This window comes from Heteronotia binoei, chromosome 19, assembly GCF_032191835.1.
Source record: "Heteronotia binoei isolate CCM8104 ecotype False Entrance Well chromosome 19, APGP_CSIRO_Hbin_v1, whole genome shotgun sequence".
NCBI classification, from domain to species: domain Eukaryota; kingdom Metazoa; phylum Chordata; class Lepidosauria; order Squamata; family Gekkonidae; genus Heteronotia; species Heteronotia binoei.
Window position 1 is genome coordinate 5,617,572 of NC_083241.1, and position 21,527 is coordinate 5,639,098.

At 48.5% G+C, this 21,527-nt stretch overlaps 1 protein-coding gene across 2 annotated transcripts; it reads left to right on the forward strand.

Annotated features, from left to right (window-relative positions):
• Positions 1-210: 210 nt before the first annotated feature.
• PARP16 (poly(ADP-ribose) polymerase family member 16) lies at positions 211-21,461 on the forward strand. Of its 2 annotated transcripts, none has more exons than XM_060260253.1 (7): positions 211-353; positions 1,183-1,389; positions 12,480-12,617; positions 14,059-14,265; positions 17,067-17,238; positions 18,357-18,498; positions 21,103-21,461. In XM_060260253.1, the coding sequence occupies exons 2-7, from the start codon at positions 1,195-1,197 to the stop codon at positions 21,242-21,244; spliced, it is 996 nt and encodes a 331-aa protein (XP_060116236.1). In that variant the 5' UTR covers positions 211-353; positions 1,183-1,194; the 3' UTR covers positions 21,245-21,461. The 2 variants fall into 2 exon arrangements, with proteins under 2 accessions (XP_060116236.1, XP_060116235.1); XM_060260252.1 differs by having other exon boundaries at positions 211-325.
• The last annotated feature ends 66 nt before the right edge of the window (positions 21,462-21,527 follow it).

Below are 21,527 nucleotides of genomic sequence, written 5' to 3' on the forward strand. Positions count from 1 at the left end.
TCATCAGCTGCTACGGAGCATGCGCCAAGCGAAACTCAGGGCTCCGGGAGACCACTGGCACGGCTTCAACCCTCGCTCATGCGCACGCTCCGGGAGAAAAGTGGGCGCGGTAAGGGAGGCGGTGGCTTCACCAGTCGTTACGGCGCATGCGGGAAAGAAGTGCGGGCAGTCGGTGGCTACAAGGTGCCGCTGCGAGCATGCTCCGTGGGCGCCGCATCCGGCGGCGTGGGGCGGGGCCTCCCCAGTTGGCCTTGGAGCTGCTTGTCGCGTAGTCAGTTTCTCTGACAAAGGGGCAGCCTGGGCTCCTTTGCCGGCCGCAGCACAGGTAGAAGTTCAACCGGGAAAGAGACGGGGTGAGCTCGACCTGTGGGGCTGCAGCCTGTCGCGCCAGGGTCCCGCCTGGCGTGGCTAGAGGGGGTTGGGGAGGCTTTCTTACGCGTGAGTCTGGAAGGAAGAGCTTTCTGGGGTGGAGGAGGAGAGGCTTGACCGGTTGGATGGCTGCCTGCGCAGGGGGGGAGCTTCTCTTGGGTTTAGGGTTGCCAGGAGAGGGCAGGGGATTCCCCTGTTTGGAGGTCCTCCTCCTGCTTCAGAAAGCGCGGGGAGGGAAATGTCTGCTGGGCACTCCATGATTCCCTATGGAGACTGCTTCCCATAGGGTATAATGGAGAATTGATCCGCGGGTATCTGAAGCTCAGGGTGGGGGGGCTGTTTGTTGAGGTAGAGGCACCAAATTTTCAGCACAGCATCTGGTGCCTCTCCCCAAAATACCGTCCAGTTTCAAAACGATTGGGCCAGGGGGTCCGATTCTGTGAGCCCCCAAAGAAGATGCCCCTATCCTTCATTATTTCTAATGGAGGGAAGGTGTTTAAAAGGCGTGCAGTCCCTTTAAATGTGATGGCCAGCACTCCCTTTGGAGTTCAGTCATGCTTGTTGCAACCTTGCTCCTGGCACCATACATAGTGTCTCCTGGCTCCACCCCCAAAGTCTCCTGGCTCCACCCCCAATATCCCCAGATATTTCTTGAATTGGACTTGGCAACCCTACTTGGGTTACACCACTGAGGATGGTTTTAAATCTGGGTGTGTGTGTATGGGGGGGCTTTTCCACATTTGGGGCTGGGAAATGTCCCCAGGGGGATACCTGGACTCCCCGCTCTGACCCTGCCCTGTTTTCCCTTGACAGGCCCTGCCGGGGATGCCGGCCCCGAGTGCGGGTGAGGATGCTGCGCTCGCCGACAGGACCGAGGAGGCTCTGCAGACAGACCTCTTGGCTGCTGACCTCAAGTGCAGCTTCTTTGTCTCCGCGCTGCAGAGCTACAAGCGGGATTCCGCCCTCCGGCCTTTCCCCAGCTTTTACGCCACTGAAGAAGCCAAGGACTTTGAGGCTTTGGTGAGTTGGCAATTTGGGGCGGAGGGTGGAGGGAGGAAGAGCCATGCTAAAGAAAGCAGGATTCCTGCAGACCGTGGAAGGCTGTCTTTGCTCGAAGCCCGGTTTTCACACTTGACTGTGACTTAAATTAAAGGGGAGGGGCATCTCATTCGCTCTGAGGCTGGACATCACCAGCTGGCCTGTCAGAATAAAACAGGATAGGGCTAGAGGAGGAAGTCCAGGGAGGCAATCCATGTACCCCACACTCCACCCCGGGATATTTTCCTTGCTTTCCCTGTGCTTCTTGAGCATCTTGCTTTTATAATTTTTGTAAATGTGGCAAACTGTAGCTCTCAAAGCCCCCCATCACTCTGTTGTCTGGTTTGGATAATGCATTTAAAGTTAAAGTTGCTTTCTTTCCACCTCTCTCTCCCCATCTATTTCCTTTCTTCTCATCCACCCACCTTCCTTCTTTGCGGCTAAGCAAGTTTGGCCATCCCTGCTCTAGGCTGTGGAAGTTTGGTATGCAAAGCTGGCTGAAGTCTTAGAAGCCTAGTGAGGTTGGTGGGGGTCAGGGTGAGAGCCGTGGTGGCCTTTGTAGCTCCCACCACCAGCGCCAGAACAATGTGCCCAAAATATGCCCATCTGTGCATATTGAAGAAGATATTGAAGAAGATATTGGATTTATATCCCGCCCTCCACTCCGAAGAGTCTCAGAGCGGCTCACAATCTCCTTTACCTTCCTCCCCCACAACAGACACCCTGTGAGGTAGATGAAGATATTGGATTTATATCCCGCCCTCCACTCCGAAGAGTCTCAGAGCGGCTCACAATCTCCTTTCCCTTCCTCCCCCACAACAGACACCCTGTGAGGTGGGTGGGGCTGGAGAGGGCTCCCACAGCAGCTGCCCTTTCAAGGACAACCTCTGCCAGAGCTATGGCTGACCCAAGGCCATGCTAGCAGGTGCAAGTGGAGGAGTGGGGAATCAAACCTGGTTCTCCCAGATAAGAGTCCGCACACTTAACCACTACACCAAACTGGCTCTCCCATCTCTTGCAAATAACTACATAAAAAGGGTCTGCCAACTCATTGCTACATGTTTATCCCTTTAGAAGTGCTTGCTTATGTAAAGTTTTTAAAATAATAATTTCTGTTACTTCAATTTACAACACGGAAACAAAACATAAACTATAATCTGCAACAAATATCTAAATAACACATAAAACAGATAATAATCTACCATCATTTGCTATACCCATCTCATATCTTAAACATAAACTACATAAACTGGAATAATCTGTATCATATAATTATACTTATTTAGAATTTATATATGCTCTTGATTTTTCATCTCTATTTATATATATTTTTATCTTTCCCAATCATCTTCATATCTTATTGTTTATTATAGCAGATATTGATTGCTTGAGTGTTCTACTTTCTCAGTTTCTGTCTTAAAATTTATTTCTGATTCTCAGCTGTATATAAAAGAATACTTTTTCATTTTTCTTAGAATTCTAATCTGGTTTGTTGTTTATACAAGATGTTAATTTTGCCATTTTTGTGTATTCATATATGTAAAGTCTATAATACAGATCTTACTGTGAGCAAATTGGTATTGACAAGCCAAATAATTTAGGCTGTAAATTCTAATTCAGTAATAATTCATTAGAATTTAGGTTGTAAAATTATTTGTAAAATTAAAATTATTAAACCAAATAATTTATGCTGTAAAATTTAGGTTGTAAATTCTTATTCAGTAATAATTTAGGCTGTAGAATTTGGTAGAAGGGGCAGAATTTATTGTGTTTGCTTCATTTATAGTCTCTTTTTCTCCCTAAGAGGACCCAAACCAGCTACCAGAGAGCCAGTTTGGTGTAGTGGTTAACTGTGTGGATTCTTATCTGGGAGAACTGGGTTTGATTCTCCACTCCTCCACTTGCACCTACTGGAATGGCCTTGGGTCAGCCATAGCTCTGGCAGAGGTTGTCCTTGAAAGGGCAGCTGCTGTGAGAGTCCTCTCAGCCCCACCCACCTCACAGGGTGTCTGTTGAGGGGGGAGAAGATATAGGAGATTGTGAGCCACTCTGAGACTCTGATTCAGAGAGAAGGGCGGGGTATAAATCTGCAAATCTTTTTCTTCTACCAGCATCCCCCTTTCTTCACAACAAGGTAGCTGAGACGATGTTTGGGTGTGATTGGCCCAAGGATACCCAGCAAGCTTCTCTGGCAGAGGAGGGATTTGAACCCTGGTCTCTAACCACTACATGTCCCTGAACAGAATCCCCTGCGTGCAGAATTTGATTTATTTTAGTATTTTTTCATTAATCTCTTTTGCAGTTTTACTCCGGTTGTAGCCAAAAAAATGTCCCCAGAACAGCTTGCGATTGTGAAACAGCTACAGTTGGTGATTTGAAAAGGAGTTTGCAATAAGGTTTCATAGAATCATAGAGCTGGAAGGGACCTCTATGGTCTTCTAGTCCAACCCCCTGCACAATGCAGGAAACTCAAAAACACCTCCCCCTAAATTCACAGGATCTTCATTGCTGTCAGATGGCCATCTAGCCTCTGTTTAAAAACCTCCAAGGAAGGAGAGCCCACCACCTCCCGAGGAAGCCTGTTCCACTGAGGAATCGCTCTAACGGTCAGGAAGTTCTTCCTAATGTTGAGCTGGAAACTCTTCTGATTTAATTTCAACCCATTGGTTCTGGTCCTTCCTTGTGGCGCCACAGAAAACAATTCCACACCATCCTCTGTATGACAGCCCTTCAAGTACTTGAAGATGGTGATCCTATCACCTCTCAGCCGCCTCCTCTCCAGGCTAAACATCCCCAGCTTCTTCAACCTTTCCTCATAGGACTTGGTCTCCAGACCCCTCACCATCTTCGTCGCCCTCCTCTGGACCCGTTCCAGCTTGTCTATATCCTTCTTAAATTGTGCTGCCCAATTGTGGTTTGGGTTCAAGATGTACGGGAATCTGCTTCCTGCCCACTACCCAAAGACCCAATCAACGGCGTTGGAAATATGCTGGATGACTTCAGATTCTAGAAGGAGGGGGATTTCAGATTCTAGGATGGCAGATTCTAGGAGGAGGGGGATTTCATCTGGACTGGAATCCGTCTCCCACCCCCTCCTTCCGGCCTCTGTAGTGGCAGTGGTTGGGGTGACCCCCAGTTTGAGGCTGCAGGCTGTTTCTTCTAGATCAGGGGTGGCCAAACGTATTTAATGTAAGAGCCACATAGAATAAATGTTAGATGCTTGAGAGCCGCGAGTCAGAAAGGCAGGCAGGCAAATGGAGGGGGGAGATGGAAAGAAAACAACTTTAATTTTGAATGCATTCTCCAAGCTGCCGGCTGGTTGGCTAGAAGTAATTTAAAGACAGAAATGCCTTTTCCAAGTCTGCCAGCCGGGCAGCGGGGACTTTGAGAGCCGCACAATATGTGTGAAAGAGCCACAGGTTGGCTACCCCCTGTTCTGAAACGTGTTAATACAGTGCAAGTCTGTGTCCTGCATAGAAAAGCCATCTTGAATAATCCAGTTTTGCAAACTGGAGAGCCAGTTTGGAGTAGTGGTGAAGTGTGTGGGCTCTTATCTGGGAGAACCGGGTTTGATTCCCCACTCCTCCGCTTGCACCTGCTGGAATGGCCTTGGGTCAGCCATAGCTCTGGCAGAAGTTGTCCTTGAAAGGGCAGCTGCTGTGAGAGCCCTCTCAGCCCCACCCACCTCACAGGGTGTCTGTTGTGGGGGAGGAAGGGAAAGGAGATTGTGAGCCGCTCTGAGACTCTTCGGAGTGGAGGGCGGGATATAAATCCAATATCTTCTTCTTCTTCTAAAGTTTGTGGGAAGACACGAGAGCGGGGCCTTCCGGACCTTCTCAGGAATGTATCAGATGTATTAGCCACAGCGCAACTCTCCGTCTGAGGCAGTGATGCTCTGTATTCTTGGTGCTTGGGAGGGGCAACAGTGGGAGGACTTCCAGTGTCCTAGAATGGACCTCCTGATGGCACCTGGGTTTCTTGGCCACTGTGTGACACAGAGTGTTGGACTGGGTGGGCCACTGGTCTGATCCAACATGGATTCTCTTATGTTCTTATGTCTGGGGCAAGTGATGCTCTGTATTCTTGGTGCTTGGGGAGGGCAATAGTGGGAGGGCTTTTAGTGTCCTAGAGTGGACCTCCTGATGGCACCTGGGTTTCTTGGCCACTGTGTGACACAGAGTGTTGGACTGGATGGGCCACTGGCCTGATCCAACATGGCTTCTCTTATGTTCTTATGTCTGGGGCAAGTGATGCTCTGTATTCTTGGTGCTTGGGGAGGGCTTCTAGTGTCCTTGCCTCACTGATGGACCTCCTGATGGTACCTGGGTTTTTTTGGCCACTGTGTGACACAGTGTTGGACTGGAGGGGCCACTGGCCTGATCCAACATGGCTTTTCTTATGTTCTTATGTGACTCAGTCTTCGGAAGAGCTAGACAATAAATATGATTGGTTTCAAATGCAACAAATTAAAAGCTTGTTGGAAAATGATATAAAATTGGAAGGAATTAGACGAGAACAAACAGAATTGGAAAGGGTCCTGCTTGGTGATAATGAAAAATTGATACCAACATGGCTTCTCTTATGTTCTTATAAACGCAGGTGTGAGAGTTGCTGCCAGTTTCTTTTTTGTGCCAGGTTGCAGGGAGAGCTGCCCCGTCAGTCACATAGGCTTCCTCGAGGGCAAGCTGTAAGCGTCCTTGAGTCGGAATGGACTCTGAGCACATCCTGGAGGCGAGCGGGAGTTCGTCACCAAGTAGCTGCTGGCTGTCGACTTTGCAGAAGAGAGAAGTGACTTTCTTCCTGCATGGTGTTCCTGCATTTCAGGCTAGCCATTTCAGGGAAAGGATCTCTTGAGGTGTCTCAACCAGATTAGATAAGATACATGGCCCATTAGAAGAAGAAGACTGTAGATTTATACCCCGCCCTTCTCTCTGAATCAGAGTCTCAGAGTGGCTTACAATCTCCTATATCTTCTCCCCCACAACAGATACCCTGTGAGGTGGGTGGGGCTGAAAGGGCTTTCCCAGAAGCTGTGAGAAGAAGACTGCTGGAATGGCCTTGGGTCAGCCATAGCTCTTGTAGGAGTTGTCCTTGAAAGGGCAGCTGCTGCCAGAGCTCTCTCAGCCCCACCCACCTCACAGGGTGTCTGTTGTGGGGGGAGAAGATGTAGGCGATTGTAAGCTGCTCTGAGTCTCTGATTCAGAGAGAAGGGCGGGGTATAAATCTGCGGTCGTCTTCTTGGTGTCAGGGGGTGTGGCCTAATATGCAAATGAGCTCCTGCTGGGCTTTTTCCGAGAGCCAGTTTGTTGTAGTCGTTAGGTGTGTAGACTCTTATCCGGGCTTGACGCCCCACTCCTCCACTTGCAGCTGCTGGCATGGCCTTCGGTCAGCCATAGCTCTCGTAAGAGTTGTCCTTGAAAGGGCAGCTGCTGCCAGAGCTCTCTCAGCCCCACCCACCTCACAGGGTGTCTGTTGTGGGGGGTGGGGGGAAGGTAAAGAAAACTGTGACCGCTCTGAGACTCGGCGTATAGGGAGGGATATAAATCCAGTATCATCCTCATCTTTTCCTCCTCCTCCTCCTCCACACAGCATCCCTGGATTTCCTCGGTGGCCTCTCATCCATGTGCAAATCAGGACCACACTGTGGCTTGCTTAGCTTCTAAGATCTGACAGGTTGGGCCAGCCTGGGCCATCCACGTCAGGGCATGTTTAGGATTACCCGACTTCCCTGGCATCAGTCACATGGGAGCAGCTATTTACTCCTTAGTCATTTGTTATGAGGGCCAGATCTGACATAAATGAGACCTTGTCTGGCCGTGTCAGGTTGGGCCGGGCCATGTGCGCACCTATTTGTGATGAGGTAGCAGAGATATAAACTTTATTAAGGACAGACAAACGCAATTAAAGATTTTTTTTAAAAAAAAACCCTTAAAACATGCTTAAAACGTTATTGTTGGTTTTAAGAGTGCTTTCTTTATATCGCTCCCGCGGGATTGAAAGAACTGGACAAAGGAAGCTCTGGCTCGTTCCTTCCTTCCCCAGGGGACCAGGAGGGGGAGGAGCCTCAGCCAATAGAAGGAAGAGAGGCTTGACTCAGTAGTTCTGCTGTGCGATTGAAAGAACCTGGCAAAGCAAGTTCTGCCTCTCCCCCCCCCCCCCGCTTTCTCCCCAAGGGAGGAACCTCAGCCAATGGAGAAAACAGAGGCTTTGCTCTGTAGCTCCTGTGCGATTGAGCAAGCCTGGCAAAGCAAGCTGTGATGCAGAAAAAAGCAAGAGAGGGAGAAGGAAGCAGATGACAGCCAGTTGCTCGGGGGCCTGATAGGAGCCCTCCAGGGACCTGATTTGGCCCCCAAGCTGCGTGTTTGACACCACTATCCCAGGGTGTCTGTGGTGGGGGGAGAAAGAGAAGGAGATTGGAAGCCACTTTGAGACTCCAAGTGAACGGCAGGGTATAAATCCTCCTCCTCCTCCTCCTCCACCACCGCCGCCACCACACTGGGGCGTCCCCTTGTTCGCATCGCTCTTCTGGGGCTTCTGGGATATTGTCTTTGGTGACAGATTCTGCACAACTTCGCTCTTTGATCCCAAGATGGGAATGAACGCTGCAACAAAGCTGTGGTTCCTTGCTCCTTAAACCCGGTCGTAATGTTTTTCTCCGTGTGTGCATGCGTGCGTGTGTGCCTTCTTTCATATCCTTCCCCGCAGATAAGCCTTATGGAACTCAAGTTGGGCATCTTTCCAGATGTTTCTTTTGCATACCCACGAGGGGTCTCTGTTGAACCGTGAGAGAAGGCCAAGAGAAGCCAGAAATCTTTCAGTTCAGCTAATCACCATCTACTGGTTGTCTCTGACCTGAAAGACGTCCCGTCTTGCCTCGACTCGAGCCAGAGCTTTTTCTGCCTTGGCTCCGGCCTGGCGGAACACGCTTCGGTTGGAGATTAGGGCCCTGCCTGATTCATTACCTTTTCGTAGGGGCTGTAAAATGGAGCTCTTCTGCCTGATCTTCGAGCGAGGCAGTACATTGAGTCTGGTCTCGCTGCCGCAGCGTTCGATCGTCCATCGGGCCTATTGAGATATTTATTTATTTATTTTATAATTTATATCCCGCCCTTTCCACCAAGTGGCTCAGGGCGGCTTACAACATAGAATCTCATATAAATTAGGTTTAGGCATTTAAACAGTTAAAATAATTAAAACATTTAAAACATTAAGAGCAGCAGAAATCTACTAAAACCACACTTAGTTTCTTGTGCCGGTTAGTTATAGGCCAGCCGGAAGAGGGTTGTCTTACAGGCCCTGCGGAACTGAGCAAGGTCCCGCAGGGCCCTCACCTCTTCTGGCAGCTGGTTCCACCAGGAAGGGGCCATAACAGAGAAGGCCCAGTCCCTGGTAGATTTTAAACGGGCTTCTTTTGGCCCGAGGATAACGAGGAGGTTTTGAGTTCCCGATCTCAGTACTCTCTGGGGAACATGTGGGGAGAGACGGTCCTTCAGGTAGGCAGGTCCTAGGCCATATAGGGCTTTAAATATCATCGGTTCCAGCTCTCTTTGCGCTATGAGACGAGACAAGACAGCCTCTATTGGCATATTTAAGAATATAAAATAGAGGGTCAGCCGGGTTACATGTTAAAAGAATACATAATCCGTGTATGGATTCAGGGGTCCACCTTGCAGTGGTTGGCCTCTTCTCTCCAAGATCAGGGACAAAGGGTGGTGATAGGGGAGGAATCATCCCAAAGGCACCCGCTTATATGTGGTGTGCCACAGGGTGCGGTTCTGTCCCCGATGTTATTCCATATCTATATGCGCCCCCTTGCCCAGATTGTCAGGAGGTATGGGCTGGGCTGTCACCAATATGCAGATGACACCCAGCTCTATCTATTTATGTAAAATTTATGGAGAGCCGGTTTGGTGTAGTGGTTAAGTGTGCGGACTCTTATCTGGGAGAACCGGGTTTGATTCCCCGCTCCTCCACTTGCACCTGCTAGCATGGCCTTGGGTCAGCCATAGCTCTGGCAGAGGTTGTCCTTGAAAGGGCAGCTGCTGTGAGAGCCCTCTCCAGCCCCACCCACCTCACAGGGTGTCTGTTGTGGGGGAGGAAGGGAAAGGAGATTGTGAGCCGCCCTGAGACTCTTCGGAGTGGAGGGCGGGATATAAATCCAATATCTTCATCTACCTCACAGGGTGTCTGTTGTGGGGGAGGAAGGGAAAGGAGATTGTGAGCCGCTCTGAGACTCTTCGGAGAGGAGGACGGGATATAAATCCAATATCTTCATCTACCTCACAGTGTGTCTGTTGTGGGGGGAGGAAGGGAAAGGAGATTGTGAGCTGCTCTGAGACTCTTCGGAGTGGAGGGCGGGAGATAAATCCAATATCTTCATCTACCTCACAGGGTGTCTGTCATGGGGGAGGAAGGGAAAGGAGATTGTGAGCCGCTCTGAGACTCTTCGGAGTGGAGTGCGGGATATAAATCCAATATCTTCTTCAATATCTAAAACACAATTTTATTGATAACATGTGGTAACAATATCCATTAATACCTTCTTATTATCTATCCCGTATGCTATTTTCTAGTCCCCCCTCCCCCCGTTCCTTGACTCCCGCCGAAGTTATATACTTAAAATACTGACATTTAAAGGTACCCTTAAACCATAAGAACCTATATTCATATTCTACTTTTTTTTTAGTACTTGATCATTAAAAAATTGTCCAATATCCTTTTATATTCCATTCTTCTTCTACATAACATCTAAACTTTTTCCACTCCCTTTTATACACTTCCAAATCAAAGTCTCTTAATCATAGCTCTGTCTGTTGAGGGGTGGCCAGTCCGACTGTACCCCAGAAAACCTAGACCCGGCTCTTCAAGCTGTAGCATCTTGGCTGAAGCTGAATCCGATGAAGACGGAGGTTCTCTACCTGAGCCGGGGTGGTTCGGGAGGGGAGATCCTTCTGCCAGCTCTTGACGGGGTGTCACTAATACTGGCCCCCAAGGTCAAGAGCTTGGGTGTGCTCCTGGAGTCCTCTCTTACAATGGAGGCCCAGGTAGCAGCCACTACTAGATCCACCTTTTTCCATCTTCGGCGAGTGCGGCAGTTGGCTCCTTTCCTGGAGCATGACGACTTAGCAGTGGTGAATCCATGCTACGGTCACCTCAAGAATAGATCACTGTAATGCTCTCTACACGGGGCTACCCTTGACGCTGACTCGGAAACTACAGCTAGTGCAGAACGCTGCGGCACGGCTGTTAATGGGGCTCCCCCGATGGGAGCACATTTGGCCAGTGCTGAAAGAGCTGCACTGTTTACCTATTGTGTTCTGAGTCCGTTTCAAGGTGTTGATATTAACCTTTAAAGCCCATTATGGTCAGGAACCTGTATATCTGCGGGACCGCCTTTCTCCACATTTTCCCCAGAGAGCACTGCGTTCATGGACAAAAAATCTATTGTCTACCTCTGGACCAAAGGAGGCCTTCTCGGTGGCAGCACCAGAATTGTGGAATGCTCTCCCGGAGGCCATAAGGGCCCTGCGGGATCTCTCCACTTTCCGCAGGGCCTGTAAGACCGAATTGTTTCGACATGCCTTTGATATCTAACCAGGAGAGAACTGCCACCCAACATCACATAGAGTTCTAGGAGATCACCGTCAGGAAATAAGAACTCGCTAATATTGTAGCGACACAGCACCACGAAATGGTTTTTAAAGGCTTAAATTGTAATTATGTTTTATTGGTTTTTATTGGTTTTAACTTGAGAAGATGAATGTTGTCAGCAGCCCTGAGTCCGCTTGCGGAGAGGGCGGGATAGAAATTTAAAGTATTTAACACCTGAAAGAATGAGTAAAATATACCCAACGTATTCCAACAAAATATACCCAACGTATTCCAACAAATGTTGGAAATGCAGGAAAGTAAAAGGGTCTCTCTTTCATATCTGGTGGCAGTGTGAATTTGCCAAAAAATATTGGGCCCAGATTAATTTATGGGCTCAAAAATATTAAAAACTAGGCTTCAACATACCCCAGAGCTATACCTACTAAATGTGTATAAAGGGAACCTACCCAGACAAGAGAAGAAACTGTTGCTGCATATAATAACGGTCGCGAGAATTATGTACGCGAAATACTGGAAAGTCTCTAAACTGCCAGACAGAGGAGAGTTTTTACAAAAGTTATTTGACGCAGCTAAGATGGACATTTTAACTGTATGATTAAGAGGAGGCAATATACAAGATTGTAGGAAGACATGGGACTATTTATATGCTTGGATAAAAAGTATCGGACTTACCATGAGGAAATCGGAATTGTGCTATGGTGAAGCCTTGTAAGCTCCTTGGGTGGAGTGTTGGGTGGTGGGTCTTGTATGTTTATGTTTGTTTATGTATAATTCAGTAGTGTACATGCAATCGACAAATAAAAGTGTTATGTATTTAAAAAAAAAGAAATTTAAAGTAATAAATAAATAACATACAGAATAAAATCAGGAGTACAAGATAAAAACAAAGTAGCAACATCGTAAAACCTGATACATAGTACTACTTATCAGGACGAGTAACCATGGCTCTATAAAAAAAACTTTGCTACTAATTCTGTTATTTCCGGATCAGAATTATCTAGCACCTTAAAATCATCAGAGGTCTCTAAAATTTGGGCCAATATGGGGTATAAAAGATCCCGGTGGGACGCCAAATAGAGCGGACACTGGAGAAGAACGTGGGCGACAGTCTCAACACAATCCATTTTACAGGGACAGTACCTACTTGAATAGGGAGTCCCTTGGAATCTGCCAAATAAAATGGCTGACAGAAGGGCATTGAATCTGGCCAAGGGAAAGGCTCTGTGCAAACCTGGAGCTAGAAGTCAGTAGAGCTATGGCCTGATTAGTTGTCTTCCACCTGAAATTGAGGAATTTTATTGTTTTTTATTGTTTTAATAGTTTATTTCAAATTTTATTGCTTGTTGTTAGTGTTTAAATCGGTTGTAATCCACCCTGAGCCCACTTGTGGGATAGGGCGGACTAGAAATGTACAAAAATAAATCTCCATACAAGTGTTTTTTCCTCTCTCTCTCTCTCAGCTTGCAGACACCAATGCATTGGTGAGCTTGAAAGAGCTCCTTGCGACTCCGCAGAATGCAGCCCGAGGGACCTGGGAGCTGCTGGGCTGGATTCTGTCTTCTAGGGCCTTGACCATCCACAGTGCCAACAAAAATGAGGTAAGAGGGGGTGTTGCGGAGGTGTCGATCAGATCTTCGGCTCAAGGCGATTCCAGGGGAAGCAGCTACATCTGGGACTCTGGGCCAGATAAATGAATTGTTTGTTATGGCCATAAAAACGGTGAAGGTAGTCCCCTGTGCAAGCGCCAGTCATTTCCGACTCTGGGATGACGTTGCTGAGAGCCAGTTTGGTGTAGTGGTGAAGTGTGAGGACTCTTATTTGGGAGAACCGGGTTTGATTCCCCACTCCTCCACTTGCAGCTGCTGGAATGGCCTTGGGTCAGCCAGAGCTCTCTTATCTGGGAGAACCAGGTTTGATTCCCCACTCCTCCGCTTGCAGCTGCTGGAATGGCCTTGGGTCAGCCAGAGCTCTCTTATCTGGGAGAACTGGGTTTGATTCCCCACTCCTCCACTTGCAGCCGCTGGAATGGCCTTGGGTCAGCCAGAGCTCTCTTATCTGGGAGAACCAGGTTTGATTCCCCACTCCTCCGCTTGCAGCTGCTGGAATGGCCTTGGGTCAGCCAGAGCTCTCTTATCTGGGAGAACCGGGTTTGATTCCCCACTCCTCCACTTGCAGCTGCTGGAATGGCCTTGGGTCAGCCAGAGCTCTCTTATCTGGGAGAACCGGGTTTGATTCCCCACTCCTCTGCTTGCAGCTGCTGGAATGGCCTTGGGTCAGCCAGAGCTCTCTTATCTGGGAGAACCGGGTTTGATTCCCCACTCCTCCACTTGCAGCTGCTGGAATGGCCTTGGGTCAGCCAGAGCTCTCTTATCTGGGAGAACTGGGTTTGATTCCCCACTCCTCCACTTGCAGCTGCTGGAATGGCCTTGAGTCAGCCGTAGCTCTCTTATCTGGGAGAACCGGGTTTGATTCCCCACTCCTCCACTTGCACCAGCTGGAATGGCCTTGGGTCAGCCAGAGCCCTGGCAGAGGTCGTCCTTGAAAGGGCAGCTGCTGTGAGAGCCCTCTCAGTCCCACCCACCTCAGAGGGTGTCTTTTGTGGGGGGAGAAGATATAGGAGATTGTAAGCCGCTCTGAGTCTCTGATTCAGAGAGAAGGGCGGGGTATAAATCTGCAGTTCTTCTTCTTTCACATTTTCACGGCAGACTTTTTACGGGGTGGTTTGCCGTTGCCTTCCCCAGTCATCTAAACTCCCCCCCCCCCAGCAAGCTGGGGACTCATTTCACCGACCTCGGAAGGATAGAAGGCTGAGTCAACCTGGAGCCAGCTACCTGAACCCAGCTTCCGCCGGGATTGAACTCAGGTCGTGAGCAGAGAGTTCGGACTGCAGTCCTGCAGCTTTACCGCTCTGCGCCATGGGACTCAGTGATGTTATGGTCATAGACCAGCACAATAACAGTTTTAAATTTTGGAGGCCAAGGAGTTGGGTCCCCCCCCTCCCAAAACCAATAACGGAGAGAGACCTTGCTTGCCTTTAAGTACAAGAAGATCCAGGAGCTGACGGGAGTGCCCAGCGTTGCGGTCCCTGCACCGGACTTCCTGTTTGAGATCACCTACTGCGGTCAGATGGATGCCAAGTTTGAGGAGACCCGGGGCGACAGAGACCTCATCTACGCCTTCCACGGGAGCCGCCTGGAGAACTTCCATTCCATCGTGCACAACGGGCTGCAGTGCCATTTAAACAAGGTGAGAGTCTTGGTCTTGGTTGTAGATGCCTTGGCTGGCTGTTGCTCCTCAGGGTGTTTGCACCCTTCTTTTCATGGTCTTGACACACAATATGTATCTTGCTATGTATTTTTCCATTGGGGCTGCAGGGCATAACACACACTACACACACGTTCTCAAAGCTAATCGTAATTCCCTTTCCCATGTTCAGTGCCAGTGGCTTGCTGCATGAGACAGTTTTCTCAGAGCTCTCTCAGCCCAATCTCGGAGTGGAGGGTGGGGTATAAATGCAACTCTTCTTCAAAGAAAAAATAAGAACTTAAGAGAAGCCATGCTGGATCAGGCCAGTGGCCCATCCAGTCCAACACTCTGTCACACAGTGGCCAAAAAACCAGGTGCAATCAGGAGGTCCATCAGTGGGGCCAGGACTCTAGAAGCCCTCCCACTGTTGCCCTCCCCCAAGCACCAAGAATACAGAGCATCACTTGCCTCAGACAGAGAGCTCCATCTATACCTTGTGGCTAAAAGCCACATTGATCTCTGCTCCAAATCTTTATCCAGTCCCCTCTTGAAACCATCTATGCTTGCAGCCGCCACCATCTCCTGCAGCAGTGAATTCCACATGTTAATCACCCTCTGGGTGAAAAAGGACTTCCTTTTATCTGTTCTAAACTGACTGCTCAGCAATTTCATTGAGTGCCCACGTGTTTCTTCATACCCAGAATAAAACTTTGTTGGTGTTAAAGGGGCCACTGGACTCTAACTTTGTTCCATTGCTTCAGACCAACACGGCTGCCCTCCCTGAATCTGTCTTCGACTGGTCAGTTCCTCTCAGCCTAACCTACCTCAACAGGTTGTTTCTGCTTGCAGTGCTTTGGGATCAGCCAATACATACAGTTCCTGTGCCCGCCGATGTGCTTGCTTATGAGCTTTCTGAGTTTTAACAATTTATTAATAACATATGGTTACAATAATTAATTGCCTCTTTTCTATGCTAACCCATATGATATTTCAACCCCCCCCTCCCTCCAATATTTGACTTCCCCGAAGTTATAAATTTAAATTCAGTTATAAAGGTACCGCTAACCAATCAAAGTTAAATATTTTTCTTCTCTCATTAATACTAAAAAATTGTCCAATGACTTTTTACATTCCATTCTTTCTCCATATATCCTTTAAATTCTTCCACTCCTTTTTGAATATATCTAAATCATAGTCTCTTAGAGTTCTAGTTAGTTTGTCCATCTCACTCCACGATAAAACTTTCTTAATCCAGTCCCATTTCTCTGGTATTTTTTCTTGTTTCCACAGCTGCGCATACAATGTCCTTGCAGCTGAGAGCAAGTACCAAATTAAAGTCCTGTCTTCCTTTGGAAATTTTTCTAATTGTAATCCAAACAAAAAAGTCATAACCCAAAATTTTGGAGATTTGTTGTTGTATCATCTTCCAAAATTCTTTCGCTTTCTCACAAGTCCACCACATGTGAAAGAAAGAACCTTCGTGTTTTCTACATTTCCAACATCTATCCGACATCTTCTTGCTTATGAGCTTTCTGTCCCACTCCATTCCCAAAGGCTTTGAGTAACTTCCAGAACCGTTTAAAAGTTTTGCATTAAAAATGCTGTCCTGTTTCCCTCCTAACTGCTTCTGCGGAATATTTGGGGGGAGAGGGACAGGAAGGAATTTCTTGGCCCGACTTCTTTTGAAAAGGCGCCTCTCTGAGGGGGCAAGCTGGAAATGTAAAGGCGTCTAGACATGTGGAAATCAGGAGGAGACCAAAGCGGTACAAGACCCTTTTTCTTCGTATTTTCACAAATAAAAAAATCTACCGATAACAAAACACATAGAAGAAGAAGAATTGCAAATTTATACCCCGCCCTTCTCTCTGAATCAGGGACTCAGAGCGGCACATACGTGCGTGTTACCCCACTCAGTGATGCTGTGAAACCTCTCGCTGTTACGTTGGCTGGTCATTTACTCCAAATCCAATAAATTATAAATGGTTGCCGTTGTTCAAGGAATATTTCTTGTCTTTATTCTCTGCCTCTCATTTAGGTCTTTATAAACGGTTCACGACATTAACAGTCCCTGCTTTCTTATGCCGTCTGCGTCTGCTTAACCGTTTTTAGAACCTAAAATTCGTTATATCAGCTTGGCATGCAACGTAGTTTGGTACTGCAATATCAAACTGTAAATTGGCTGGCTTCCAGTGTGGAAATACGGGAACACCCTAATGGGCTCACCCACAGAGAAAGTTGGCATCTGTACAGACTTGCAGGGGAGCGCAAGACCCTTAGGCGTACAGAAGAATGTGATTTGGAAAATGAACCAAAAGAAAAATGGTGGGGAGTCCGCTGGATGTGGCCTCTTGTAGACTGGGTGTGATCCAGGAAGCCAGAAATGCTGAGAGCAGTTGAGATTCGGGTAAAGGGGAGGTTCGGGTAAAGGGGAGATTCGGATAAAGGGGAGATTCGGGTAAAGGGGAGAAAGGGAAACGACCCTGAGAGTTTACCGAATCCAGCAGGGGGGAGATTTGGCGGATGGATTTCCAAATTGTTTCCCCCCTCACCTGAAACTGAAGAGCAGTTCAGTGTAGCAGTTAAGCACCCGGACTCTGGGAGAACCGGGTATGATTCCCCACTCCTCCTCCACATGCAGCTGCTGGTGTGACCTTGAGTCAGCCACAAGTTCTCAGCAGAGCTGTTCTCTCAAGAGCAGTTCTCTCAGAGGTCTCTCAGCCCCGCCGACCTCCCCGGGTATCTGTTGTGGGAGGGGAATGAAATTCAGGTCCGTGCACAACCCCCCTTTTCTGCTTTTCCAGACCTCCTTGTTTGGGGAAGGCACCTACCTGACCAGTGACCTGGGCCTTGCTCTCCTCTACAGCCCCCACGGACTCGGTTGGCAGCACAGCACCATGGGCCCCGTCCTGAGCTGCGTGGCCGTCTGCCAGATCATCGATCACCCAGATGTAAAATGCCAGGTGCAGAAGAAAGGTGAGTCGCAAAGACCTCACGCACTGCCTTATACCCGGCTAGTCTGTTGGTCCATCTAGCCCCGGGGGTGTCAAATGTGTGGCCTGGGGGCCGAATCAGGCCCCCGGATGGGTCCTATCAGGCCCCCAAGCAACTAGCTGTCCTCTGCTTCCTTCTCCCTCTCTCTTGTTTCCTTCTGCATCACAGCTTGCTTCGCTAGGCTTGCTCAATCGCACAGGAGCAACAGAGCAAAACCTGTATTTTCTCCCAGAGGGCTTATCAGGCCCCTAAGCAACTGGCTGTCATCTGCTTCCTTCTCCTTCTCTCTTGTTTCCTTCTGCATCACAGCTTGCTTCGCCAGGCTTGCTCAATCACACAGGAGCAACAGAGCAAAACCTGTATTTTCTCCCAGAGGGCTTCTTATCAGGCCCCCGAGCAACTGACTGTGGTCTGCTTCCTTCTCCCTCTCTCTTGTTTCCTTCTGCATCACAGCTTGCTCCGCCAGGCTTGCCGAATTGCACAGGAGCTAAAGAGTAAAGCTTCTATTTTCTCCATTGGCTGAGGCTCCTCCCTTGGGGAGGAAGGGGGCGGGAAGGGATAGCATGCTTTGCCAGGCTCTCTCAATCACACAGCAGAGCTACTGAGCCAAACTTCTCTTCCTTCTGTTAGCTGAGGCGCCTCCCTCTTCTCGTCCCCTGGGGAGGGAGGGAAAGAGCCAGAGCTTCCTTTGCCCAGTTCCCTCCATCCCACAGGGGAGATGCAAAGAAAGCACCTTTGAGACCAATGAGTGCTAACGTTTTAAGCATGTTTTATTTTAAGTTTTAAGTTTGTGTGCGACTTTTATAAAGTTTGTATCTCTGCTCCCTGGCATTACATTTTGTGACACACACGGCCCGGTCCGACAAGGTCTCATTGATTCAGATCCAGCCCTCATAACAAGTGAGTTCGACATCCCAATGTAGCCCAAAAGGGTGGCCCACTTTGTCTGACCGCGGCTTTGCGTGTCTTCCTCGGAGGAAGGATATGCTAAAAAGCGTAACGTGAGCATTTCTAATGCGCAGTCTGCAGTGTTCTCATGCCCCCTTCCCTGCCTTTGCTCTGCTTAATCTCTAAAAAGGTCTCTTTTTCTTCCTGCGCAGATTCTAAAGAAATAGACAAGAAGAGAGCCAGAGTGAAAAACAGCGAAGGAGGCGATGTCCCCCAGAAATACTTCGTGGTTACAAACAACCAGCTCATACGGGTGAAATACTTGCTGGTGTATTCTCAGAAACAGCACCGGAGGTGAATGTTTGCTGTAGCTACCCCTGAGGGCAAAGAGGGTCAGTGCAGTGTAGTAGTTAGAGTATTAGAGGGACGACCTGGGAGACCTAGGTTCAAATCGCCCGCTCTGCTGTGGAAGCTTGTTGGGCGTCCTTGGGTAAATCACACTCTCAGCCTAACCAGTTTGAGAGCCAGTTTGGTATAGTGGTTAAGTGTGTGGTCTCTTCTCTGGGAGTTGATTCTCCACTCATCCACTTGGAATGGCCTTGGGTCAGCCATAGCTCTGGCAGAGGTTGTCCTTGAAAGGGCAGCTGCTGTAAGAGCTCTCTCAGCCCCACCCACCTCACAGAGTGTCTGTTGTGTGTGTGTGTGGGGGGGAAGATAAGGGAGGGACGGTGGCTCAGTGGTAGAGCATCTGCTTGGGAAGCAGAAGGTCCCAGGTTCAATCCTTGGCATCTCCAAAAAAGGGTCCAGGCAAATAGGTGTGAAAAACCTCAGCTTGAGACCCTGGAGAGCCGCTGCCAGTCTGAGAAGACAATACTGACTTTGATGGACCGAGGGTCTGATTCAGTATAAGGCAGCTTCATATGTTCATAAAGGAGATTGTGACCATTCTGAGATTCAATGTAAGCCAGTTCAGGTCCCTGTTGAGTTGAAAGGTGGGGTATCAGTAAAGTAAAATAAAGAATAAGAATGTCCCTCAGAGAGTCTGAAAATTTGTGTCTCCCTGTTTTCCGCCCTTAGTGTAGAAGCTAGATTGTGTCCTCAAAGAAAGCACTTGTAGAAATATTTTTATTTTTGTTTTGTACCACGTGCATACAAAAACCCTGAATCCTTATGAATGTCTCTTTGCTGATAGATATTTATCGCTACGGTCAGTGACCAATGTAGTTAAAACAACAAAATGATTTACAGTATTTCGGTTGTACAATCATTTATGATCCCATAAAAAAAATCAGTAAACCGAAAAGGGAAAAATGCATATACATTTTCAAATTGTAAAAACAGGCCTTGAATTCAGCAGGAGCTCACAGGAGCGCAGCTCCTGAACCTTTCTGAGGGTTCCCCCCCCTCCTCCCCACCTACCTTGTCCGTTGAATAGGAGGTGCAGCTGCATAACAATTTCTGGATTAGGAGAGCTGGCAGCCAGCCAGCCACAGGGGCTTTGTAACACCCCCAGCACCCGTCACGAACCCCTGGAGGAGGCCACGCCACCCTTTCTCCACTTCTTATGTGATTTTGGGTGGTGGGTGGCTTGCTGGCCTTTTGACTGTGGGGGTGGGGTGGGGTGGATGGCCAAGGTGAGCCCCAGGTGAACGAGGCCCGCTTGGGTTGGCTGGATCTCTGGCCAGCCCAAGCAGGCCTCGCTCGCCTGGGGCTTTCCTTTCTTATGTCGGGTTGCTTTTGGCTATGGCGGGGGGCGGCACATGCTAATGAATTTTGCTAATGAGCTCCACTACCAATTTTTCTACAGAACGACCCCTGTGTAAAACCCCATCTGTAAAATAGCAGCGTTCAATAGAGTACACTTCCCCCAGTGAACTGCAGATAGATTTTGCTGTTGAGCAGAATTTTCCTACCTCCTCTGTAATCTGATGATATTTATCTCCTAGGGGGAACAATGAGATACGATTTCTCTGTTCTTCCTAGGAAGCGGAAGAAGCAGTTCATCATGAAGATCTTTATGAGGAAGACAATATAAAAAAATGTGCCTCTATAATTTCCACGTCTTAACTGCCTCAGGGGCAATTCTGTTCCTCATACAGGGGTTTTTGATATCTCCCATTTAACAACCTAGAAGGGAGAACATGAAATCACGCCTGAGATAAAGCTAATTTTGTCTTTGGAGCGATAAGATCCCCCCGATAGTTTGCTGGGGGAAATTACTTATATCCTGTATCATAGCGTCTTCTAGGAATGTTCAGATGCTGCTGTGAATTCTTTGACTGATCACAGATGAAACTTTGGTTTCCTAAATCCATTAAATCCCTAGGCGAAAACCCCAGTTTTCTCTAACTTCAGATTTAGGAGATTTCTCCACCTTGATTGTATTTTTTTTTTGTGGGTGGGGGGCTTGGCTTCTAAGGCAAGATTCCTTCAGGAGGGCTTACAGACAAATCTTGCGGTAGTTAAGCCTACAATTAAGCAGCGGTCAGCGAAACCGCATTTTAGCAACACCTCCCCCCCCCCATAAAACCAATGCATGGTGGGTCATAAAAAACACCCTTTCCGTATTGTTGCCATCTGCAAAAACTTGCCCAAGGGTTGGGAAAGGTCACAAGGGCTGGAAAGAGCCAGTTTGGCATAGTGGTTAAGAGTGGTGGGCTCTAATCTGGAGAACGGGGTTTGATTCCCCGCTCTTCCTCCACATGCAGCCAGCTGGGTGACCTCGGGCCAGTCACAGCTCTTGACGGAGCTGTTCTCGAAAGAGCCGTTTTCTCAGCGCTCTCTCAGCCCCACCAACCTCCCAAGGTGTCTGTTGTAGGGAGAAGAGGGGAAAGGAAATTGTAGGCCGCGCTGAGACTCCCAGGTGAAAGGCAAGATATAAATCCAGCTTTTCTTTCTTCTCTGCTTTGTGTGCGGGCTCAGTAACAAACGTATTGGATTTCCCCCCCCTTTTCGCAGGCCTGCCAGCCAGTCTTGGTTTTCAAAACATTGCTTTGCCATCGCAATGACTTTCTACCTGCTCCTGTTGGTTGCCATCGGAGCCTGCAACTCTCCAACTTTCGCCTACTACTGGAACAAGATTTTCGACATAGAACAATGAACTTCTAGTCCCTGTGGGGGCACTGACTTTACACTACGTGCCTTAACGCAAGAGCGGTCAAGCTTTTGCGAGACTCGTGGCTCTGAAGCACCAGAGAGGGCCGTGGGGGGGGGGGGGGGGTGAGGGAGCAGTTTCCGCTGTCTTAAACTTCCAGCAAGACGATGTCAGACCGGAGCTTGAGCTTTGTCTGTTTTCCACAAAAAAAGAAACACCAAGATGGAGTCTTCTCTTTCTGGCCCTGGGAAAGGTGGAATGGTGCGTCGCGGCTGGTCTGAAGGGAAAG